At 48.8% G+C, this 9721-nt stretch overlaps 1 protein-coding gene and 1 long non-coding RNA gene across 11 annotated transcripts in view; one reads left to right on the top strand and one right to left on the bottom strand.

The window, feature by feature from the left end:
- Ablim3 (actin binding LIM protein family member 3) overlaps positions 1-1077 on the bottom strand; it is a 113021-nt gene extending 111944 nt beyond the window's left edge. For 9 of the 10 annotated variants that reach the window (XM_005074675.4, XM_040741729.1, XM_040741730.1 and 6 more), the window contains exons 1-2: positions 1046-1077; positions 615-714 (exon numbers count right to left, since the gene is read on the bottom strand). In XM_005074675.4, the coding sequence (XP_005074732.1) occupies positions 615-627 (13 nt within the window). In that variant the 5' untranslated portion in view covers positions 628-714; positions 1046-1077. Of the gene's footprint in view, positions 1-614; positions 1021-1045 lie in introns of those variants that run through there. The other variant, XM_005074674.4, reaches the window with a different exon arrangement.
- Positions 627-3612, top strand: LOC121138843. Its single transcript, XR_005875712.1, has 2 exons — positions 627-757; positions 2903-3612. It is a non-coding gene; the product is annotated as an uncharacterized LOC121138843 (long non-coding RNA).
- Positions 3613-9721: the final 6109 nt, after the last annotated feature.

Here is a 9721-nt window from a genome sequence, read left to right as displayed (position 1 = left end):
ATTGCCTCTGCCATTGCCAGAGCTATTACTCAAAGGGTTTGTCACTTCCTCTCATTCTCCTGTAGGCTAAGCAGCCTCCAGGTAGGTGGGCATTCAGCCTGGACCACGGAGGGAACCGAAGCTGGATCTTTTCTTCCAGACCCAAAGGCTGACTTCATGAGGATTTGTTTATCAAATTGCTCTTTGCTATCTTAGGTCCATCCAGGCCCGCCCGCGGCTTCCCTGCTCTTCCCGGGACAAGCAGGGCCTCCATGGATTTCCAGATGTGGGCATGAAGGTCTCCCGGGAGCTCCCCATAGTCAGACAATGGCCATACTGCTGCTTCCTAGGCCTTTCCAGGCATAGCTAAGAGACAGCAGTTTTCCCGACAGAGGCAAGTGGCGCCACCAATTAAACATTAGCAAAATCATCAGGAAAAGGCAGAGCCCCCAACCCAAAGCTCTCTGCCTGTGCCAGAGAGCTCCGACAGCACCTGAAGGACAGAGTCCAGGGTCAGGTGTGCCCCTCCACAGATACCGGCTTCCTTCCTCTTTCCAGGCAGCCGGGGCTGCAGGCTCCTGAACCTCCCGCCCCCACCCCTGTTCCCATGGCAAAGGAGAGGAGGATCCACTTACTGCTCGTGTTCATGGTGATGCCTTTGCTCCGGGTCTTTCATTCAATACGGAGGCCCCGGTTGCTTTTTAAATCTTGCCGTCTCCTGGCCTCACTCATCACCTAGGGGTGAAAAGGCAGAGCAGGACCAGCTGTGTATCCTCAGGTGCGCTGTCCCTCCTGCTGGCCCCTCTTCGTCTGGGCTGGAGCCGCTGGCCTTGAAGGCGAGTGGACGAGCAGGGCAGGTGAACAGGGAGGAGGACTCAGGTGCTCCGTCCCTGGCACCTGGGACCCGAACCCCGGGCAGTAGCGGGGCTGTCAGCGCTGCGCGCACCCCGTGTTATCTCAGCCGGCAGGCTGCGGAGCCCGAAGGGGGTGTGGACCACAGGGAGGCAGGGCGGGGGCAGTTCGTCCCCGCCCGGCCTCGGAAGCAGCGACCCGCCCCGGGACCCACCTCTTGGCCAGCTTTGGGAGCCAGAGGCCCCTGCCCCGGCCCCTGGGAGCGGCTCATGAATCCCTCTGGTCGTCTGGGTTCTGGGATGCCAGGGCGAGCCAGGCGAAACCTGAGAGCTCGCCATCCATGATGTGGGCTCGCGGCTTAGCAGCGCGGGGGGCGCGGCCGTTCGCTGCTGCCACCTGCTGGACGCGCCAGCTCATGTCCGAGGCTCCGCCCTGCAGGGCTTCTGCCTGGGTGCTGGGGGTGGTGGGCCGAAAAAAAAAAAAAAAGACTCTGATGTCCTGGGACCAATACGGGGTGATGGAGCTGGGTCTAAGGGATGAACCGAAACAGAGAAGGAAAGTTATCATTGGGAGGACTTAGAAGGAGAGACTGGCTTTGCGGAAGGAGAGCTCCCACCTCAGCCCAGGACGAGCTGGGTGCAGTTTAGTTTTGGGCAGGTCCCTACTGAACTGGAGCATGTGGCAACTGAACCAGTGAAAGAGATATTGGGAATGTCTTCATCCTTTCAACTCGTGCCCCGCCCCCCCCCAGTTACTTTCTTGATTTCTGAGATCACTGGATTAATTTGTTATAATTGCCCGCCTCCTCTGTCTCGCTAGAAATGTTCACTTTATGAAAAAAAAGGGGGGTCTTTTCAATAATCCTCCTCCACCAGGGTCTGGCAAGTAGGTGCCAGTAAGTGTTTGTTGACAAAATGACCCTTAAATGGTCCTAATACGGCACAGCCCTAATTGTGGAAGGTCTGGGCACCTTCACCTTGAAGCTCTCTCCCGTCCAAGGAAGGCAGCAGGTACAAGCCCTCATGACACTTCATATCAATCAACTCTTGTACAGTTGACTAGCTCTCCCGTGAGTTATTATTTTTCAGCAATTAGTTCTCATAGACATTTTTTGCATATTTTGGGGGGACAGCTGACCAAAATAGGATGGCACTCTTTACATTTCCATGACTGTTGATTCTGCCACTATCTCCGCCTAATTTATGCTTATCAAAATGTAATAATAACAACAACAGTAAAGAAACAGACTAGAGGAATGTATATGCCATCCCAGTACATAGAGTGACTCTGGTTAGGGCATGTATGGGCTCAGAAAACCAACTATTCATACCCTCTAAATTCTCAGTTCCAGGGGACAGCATCTTGTTGGCAGCCCTGGACCCTTCTGGGCATCACAGTTAACTAGAAGTTCTATGTGGGAGTAACTGTGTGCACTTGAGTCTGGGTTCTCCGGTTAAGCTGAGATTGCCTCCCTTTTAACTGGAGAAAAGACACCTTTTGGATAAATAGAATGTTTGTGCCAGCCCCCCATTGAACCTTTCTATACCTTAGAATTTTTCAGTGACATGTGGTTTAGCTAACTGACTCTTCTACTCTGGGATTCTTTCAAAAACATATCCCGCTGGAGGATGATGAATTCAGTCCTTAGGAGAAACCCCTGAGGAGAAACCATGGACCCCTCTAAAAGACCCAAGAAGTTTCTATGAGGGAAACAATATTATTTTCTCTTCCTGGTTCTAAAGCTAGGTAGAAAGGGATCTAAAAAGGTCCCAAAGCTGTTCTATGAGGATGTCCGCAACAATTGGAGCTGGCAGGAAAGACACGGGGGGGGGGTGGGGTGGGGGTGGTGATTTGTGGCTGTGGAAGTCATCAGAAAAGCAGAGGTCTGGCTCCCTCTGGTCCAGAGCTCATGGGTGACAGATACAGAGCAGGGAGCTCTTTGTTTGCAAGTTTGTTTTGAACTTTGAGGCTCCAGATAGACACAAACAAGTCCTGTGTGGAAACAGGCTCCCACTTGTTGGAAAGCCCTGTGACAGATCTCTGGGAGATGATTTCTCTTCCTTCGTTACAGGGAAACGGACGCCAGCTGGGGCGAGCTTCACCCAGGACCATCGCCTTGGCCTCTGAGATTGTTGTGGGGCTGCCCATGATGTGACTTCTCTTCACAGATGCTCACCTCTCTCGACCTCCTGCACCTAAGCAGAGCCATGTCTACCTCTCCTCTGCCCACGCCCTCCCCACATGCATTGCTTTATTAAGTAACACAGCCCTGAACCCCTAAGTTTCTTTGTATCCATCTTTCTCTCCCTTTCACCTCCCCTATCCTGTTGCATCCCACACTCCTCTCTGCCCTGTCTGCCTACTCCTCACCTCCCGTTCTGGTGGTGCTGCTGTCCATTGGAGAATGTGTGCTCATTCACCCTCACCTTGATGCAAGTATAGGAACATGGGAGGGGTGCTCATAAGATAAAAGCTACCACCTCTCTTACGGGAGTGCCTCACTGAGAGCGAGAAATTCTACTCTTACTTTTGAAAAATAATGTGTAGTAGCATGTACAGCAAAGGGACCTTCATTTGGAAGTATATGATTAAATGAGAAAAGAAAACTATAGAAAAATGTATCTGTAACATTTGTATATACCATATAATATGATATACAGAACACATGCTATATCACATGAAGTGATTACATTATTACCCCACAAATGGATCCTATACAGATACCACATGCGCGTGCAGCTGTAATGCATATTAAAAAGACCCAAACGGATGTATTCCCAACCTTCGGTCCTTGGATGAGTGAACATTTCTGGATTATGTAGGTTTAACAACATGGAAGAGATTTTGGTAGGGACTTGTTTTAATTCACTTGTTTAGCAGTCTTTAATTGAGCATCTATTCTGCCGGGAGGTGCCGTGTTGCAGAGTCCTAGGGGAGAAGACAGCATGTTAATGAGTGACAGACTATGATCACCGTCTGTGAGGCAAGCAAGGATCAGCGTCCCAGTCAGGTGATTTTGAGGCTAAAGGAGAAAGGGCCGTCTGAATTGGAGATGGAGGGAGGTAGAGTCCACAGTCAGTGTTCTATTGTGAAGTGGCACCATGCTGTGGCAACTTTTACAAAGGAGAACATTTAATTAGGGCTGTCTTACAGTATCAGAGGTTTAGGTCATTATCGTCATGTCGGGAAGCATGGCAGCATGCAGGAAGATTCGGTGCTGGCGAGGTAGCTGAGAGTTCTACACCTGGATCTGCAGGCAGCAGGAAGAGACAGTGAACTGACTAGGCCTGGCTTGAGCTTCTGAAACATCAAAGCCCACCCCCAGTGACACACTTCCTCCAACACGGCCACACCTTCTAATAGCGCCACTCCCTATGGGCCTCTGGAGCCATTTTTATTCAAACCACCACAGAGCCAAAGGCAAAGCTGGACATCACTGATGGGCCTAATGGCTTCATGTGGAAGAACCGAGAAGGATGGTCATGGCAAGCCTCATTCTCAGGATTAAGGGACCTGGGATCCAAGTGGTTCTACTGGTGTGTGTGTGTGTGGGGGGGTGTGGGGCTCGAGATTTTGGTTCAGTCTTCATGCTGCAGAGGTGAAGAGGCAGAGACAGGGGATATGGTGGTCTGGAGGCCAGTTCTGTCTACTCTGTGGCCTTAGGCCAAACCTCAAACCCATAAGCCCCTCACACATAAAATTCCAGCAAGACTTACCTCATTGTGAGCATCCATAGCAACCACACAGTGTGGTCCAGAGCCAGTCACAAGTAAATGATTATTACTTTTATTCTCCTTGGATCAACCTAGATGACTCATTAGGTGGAATTCATGAGCTCAGGTCTCCATATTTATAATAGGAGGATGGTATCAGAGGGTACCTGAGGTCTAATATTGCTCTGAGTGTTAGTGGGCACTTCATGGAGAGTCCTTGGTTGGAGTTAGGCAGATTTGACCATTTTCCAAGGTCATGTGGGGAATCTTCGATCCCCTAGGGCACTACGGGCCTGTGCTGAGGTCCTTGCCCTAGACGGATAACTCCTTCAGGAGACAGTGTTCTGTCTACTGCTTCCTAGACCCGTGTTGGTTCCCTCCCCTGGTCTTGTCCCCTTCCGCCCACCTCGGGAGATACCTAAATTTATGTGGAATTGGCAGGCTTTGACCCTGTTGTTCTGGCTGGAACAGCTATGTTTTTCCTCTTGTTCCTTACATTGTTTTGTGGAGAAATGTTGAAAAAAAAATCAAAGTAGTTTCCAAGATGTTTGCAAGGCTTCTGGTGTGTGTGTGGGGGGGAACAAAAGGCTGGCCTTGAGATCAGAGAATTGGGGGTGACCACGTGGGAAGCTTCAGGCAGAAGTCCCCACTGCAGGGTTCTGCTGAGGTATGTCCATACACGGTGTGGATCTCCTTCCTGACTGTCGCTCTTCCAGCAGAAGGAAGGAGCTGGGGTACAGCTAGCTGGCGGGATAAACGCTAAGGAGACCTGAGCACAGGGCACAGTCCTGCCATCCCCTTACCAACTGTCTGTGGCTCGGTTTCCCCATGGGTAGCATCTGAAGACTCATCAGGGAGCACTCTGCACTTCCCCTCCAGGTTACAGGCTGAGTAAGTCTCGCTTTTTGCTCAGCATCTCTCCTGCCTCCAGTTCCCCTGCTGGCAGTGCCCACCACTCCACCACTGCTGTGCCTCCTTTGAACAGGGGCAGTCATGTTCTCAAGATCTCGAGTCTCATGTTTCCCTCGAAGCTCTCCTTGGAATGCCTTTATCACTGACCGCCCAGGACTTCCAATAGATGTGTCTGTCCTCTTGGGAGCTCTGTGCCCACTCCCCTCATGCTTGGTTTGCTCTTCTCCCGTGTCTGCACAGCTAGACCCTCACATCCTCTTAGTTCTGATTCAAGGGCTAAAGTAGGTAGCCTGTACAGTTGGCTTCAGTTAGAGAGGCCAACATTTCCCACACCACACGGATGTGTCCATTGCTCCTCAGAGTTCAGTTACTTAGCTCCCCCAAGTTTACTCTCTTCTCCAAGTTTGCCCTCTTCCTCTTTATCCATTTGGCTTCTCTTTAGGATCTAAGTTCTGTCTCTGGATGAGGTCTTTCACTAAGATCTTTAGACTCCACTGAGGATGCATGTCTCCTCCAGTCACTTAGGGTTACAAAATGGGTCTCCACACCTACACTGCAGAGAAGCCTAATGCTGTCTGTATAACACGAAAGAATAAGGACTCAGAAATAACGAGCTGTGGGTTCTCCTATATTTCTTAGCTATCTAACTCTGGGAAAGCAGTGAATTGTTTTTGTCCTTCCCTATTCAATTGTAATGGAAACAGTATGTATTTCATTGCATTATACTATGCGGTATGTCTTAGGGTTAATCCAGGAGTAAAATGAAAACTAGGTCTTGTAAATTAAAGTATGTGCAAAGTTGGTGTGGCAAGTTTTTCTTGTATCATTATAGATTAGCACTTCAGGGTCGCTCAGGATTAACACAGAATTGAAAAAAGGTGAGATCCCAGGAAGGGCATGTGTAGTAGTTTGAATGTTTTGGCTCCCCCAGGTTCATAGGGCAGCACTATTAAGAGGTGTGGACTTGGTGAAGTAGGTGTGGCTTTGTTGGAGGACGTGTGTCACTGTGGGGGTGGGCTTTGAGGTCTCCTATGTTCGAGATATTTCCCAGTGTCTCAGTTCACTTCCTGTTGCCCGCAAATCAAAGATGTAGAGCTCCCAGCTCCTTCTCCAGCACCATGTCTGCCTACACGCCATCATGTCCTACCATGGTGACAATGGATGGAACTTCTGAACTGTAAGCTGCCCATTTGAATGTTTTCCTTTATGAGAGCTGTCTTGGTCATGGTGTCTCCTTACAGCAACGGGAACCATAACTGAGACAGCATGGGAAAAGGGAACACAGAAGTCAGTGGCTGTGTATGCACTGTCATGCTCACAGAAATGCCCTCAACATGCATCACTCTGAACAGAACGACACTAAGTGATCTTGGTGTTCTGTCTGTGCAGTCTCCCTCACCTGCCTATGGCTTTTGTGGCTATTGCCCTGTACTAACTGGTTTTATGTCAACTTGACACAGGCTAGAGTCATGAGAGAGGAGGAAGTCTCAATTAAAAATGCCTCTGAAAGATCCAACTATAAGGTATTTTCTTAATTATGGCCATTATGGGTGGTGCCATCCCTGGGCTGGCGGTCCTGGGTTCTGTAAGGAAGCAGGCTGAGCAAGCCATGAGGAGCAAGCCAGGAAGCTGCATTCCTCCATGGCCTCTGCAGCTCCTGTCTTCAGGTTCCTGCCTTGAGTTCCTGCCCTGACTTCCTTTGGTGATGAACATCAATGTGGAAATGTAAGCTGAATGAACCCTTTCCCCCACAAGTTGCTTTTTGGTCAGGGTGTTTCATTTCAGCAATAGAAACCCTAAATAAGACATGCCCCTCCCTAGCCCAGGTCTTCCATCTGGATGTCACAAGACCAGTGCCCTCTTATCCATCAAGTCTCGGGTCTAGTAAATATTGCCTCCTGAAGACGCTCTCTAACTTGTCCTTCCTTCTCGGCCATAGCTACCTGAAGCCATCTTGGACAATTTGTGTGTACCTGTTTATGGACTGGATTGCGCACTCAGACATGAAAGGAGTAGGCACCCCTGCCATCTCCCCATTAGCCCAAGTACGGAGGATGGTGCCCAGCACGTGGTAAAGGCTAGTAGCCACTACTTGAATGAAATGTGTGTGTAACAGTGATGCTGCAATGATAAACAGACACTTACTGAAAGTATAAGTAAGTATTTATTGTAGAAATTACTCACAAGAGACAAACAAGTAACCCAGATGAGCCAAGTAATTTTCTGTTGCCGAACTGGAAGCCGGAAAGCCGGAAAGCCAGAAAGAGAGCTAGACAATCTACTGATCAGTCTTTTATTCCTTCCTACATACACGCCCCTAGCCATGCCCAAAAGTGGGCTTGGCTAGTGACGTAGTTCACCTACTATGTCCATATACGTCTTTAGACATGCCTAAAGTGGGTGTGGTTAGCGGTGAAGTAAACTGCCCTTTTATTACCTCATCTGTATGCACCTCTAATAAGTCACATGGCTAATGGTGGAGCATTATTTCCTCCTACATAACAGCTTAGGGTAAAACTCTGAGTTTCATCCTAGCTCTACAGGCTGGGAGTGTAATCTCCGAGTCAAACAGGAATGAGCCATTGCGCCTGGATTCCCAAGTCACCCACTGCAGGCTGAAGGATGGGACCTGTTACTCAATCCCCAGGTGCCTCAGTTTGCTCATCTGGAAGATGGAGGTGCTGGATGAGATGCCTCTGGTCCGCTCCAAGCTTTTCCCATGCCATAGATCATAAACAGATATATGCTTGAACTTACCTTCTCTGATGCTGGTTTGGGTGTTTTCTGTTTCTTTTTCTCTCTTTCTCGTGAAAAATGGCACATGAAACGTGTCAGCATGGCTCTCTTGTGCATAGTAACATGGAATGTTTTGTGTAAAATGTAGTCAAATTCTGTGGGGTTTTTTATTATTTGCTCTTTAAATAACCTCCAGATTTGGCATCTTTATTAGTGTCTTTGGCCTGGTAGTAGGGTGAAAGCATTGGGTATCCATTCGCTGTGGTGCATTATGAGTCTGGCTACACGGGTGTGCTGAAAAACATGCAGTGTTCTTGCATGTGGAGCAGTGGTGGAGATGGCTGGAGTCCCGAGTTTCTGTCCAGTAGAGAGAAGCTGGGTCAGTTTGGTCTCAGGGCAGGTTCTGATTTCAGAACTGTCCCCTCCTGTCTGTGGAGAGGTAACTGATCAGGTGTTGATCTGCCCGCTGAAGGCCAAGAGCATAAAAAGCCTCCTTTTACACAGAGCTAGGCACTGTGCAAAAGGTCTTGCATCCATTGTCTCATTTAATTTTAATTCCCCCCCCACCCCGGGGTGGGGGGGTGAGTGTGAAACAGAGATTATTACTGTTATTTTTCACATGAGGAAACTAAGCCTGAAACAGAAAATCGGCTCTCTTAGCTCACATCATGGTTTTTTCTCCTAAAATGACACAAAACACAATATCTTAAAGCAAGTCTGGTTTGTGCCAGAAGATGCACATGGTAACATTAACCCCTAATATTCATGCCTCAATCAACACTTGTGTGTTGTTTGTATCTGGACATATGTGTGCACAGGCATATGATGGGCTGGAGTTAACACTGGTATCTTCCTCAATTGTTTCCCACCATATTTTTGAAACCTGGAGCTCATGTGTCTGGCCAGAACGACTGGCCAGTGAGCTCCTGCAATCCATCTATCCCCATCTTCCCAGTCCTGGGACTAGGAGGCCAGTTTTCACTCTGGTGCTAGAATCCAAACTCAGGTTTCCATGCTTCCATGGCAAACACTCTACTGACTGAGTCATCTCCATTCAACAACCAACACTTATAAGGCCGAGTTTGCATCGGATTTTAAAAGGAATTGTGATAAAAGCAGGAGAAGGACTTGGGGAGAATTTCAATGGGAGCGGCCTAAGCAGGGTTAATTGATGCAGTGGATACGATCAAAGCACACTATATGCGTGTATGCAGTTGTCAATGAGTAGATTTTACAACAGTAAGAGAGTTATGATGTTAATCAAGGGCCTCTCATTCCCTCGGTGAGTCAGCAGCCCTTACTAGAGAAACCAGCCAAATTCATGCATTTGGCTTCCTGAAACAGTCTTTGCTCAGGGACTCAGTGGCTTGATGTCTGAGAAAATAAAGGCTGAGAGACTGTGAGGAACATGTCCAGTTCCATCCTGATCGGTGGTGGCTGAAGTGGCATCTAAACCTAGTTACTTGGCCCCTCAACCACTCCCCTCTCCTGTCTTGTGGAAAGTGCGAAGCCTCCATGGTTCCGGTTTC

This window comes from Mesocricetus auratus, unplaced genomic scaffold, assembly GCF_017639785.1.
Source record: "Mesocricetus auratus isolate SY011 unplaced genomic scaffold, BCM_Maur_2.0 Super-Scaffold_6730, whole genome shotgun sequence".
In the NCBI taxonomy this organism is placed as follows: Eukaryota; Metazoa; Chordata; class Mammalia; order Rodentia; family Cricetidae; genus Mesocricetus; species Mesocricetus auratus.
This window is presented reverse-complemented; position numbering and strand designations above follow the sequence as displayed.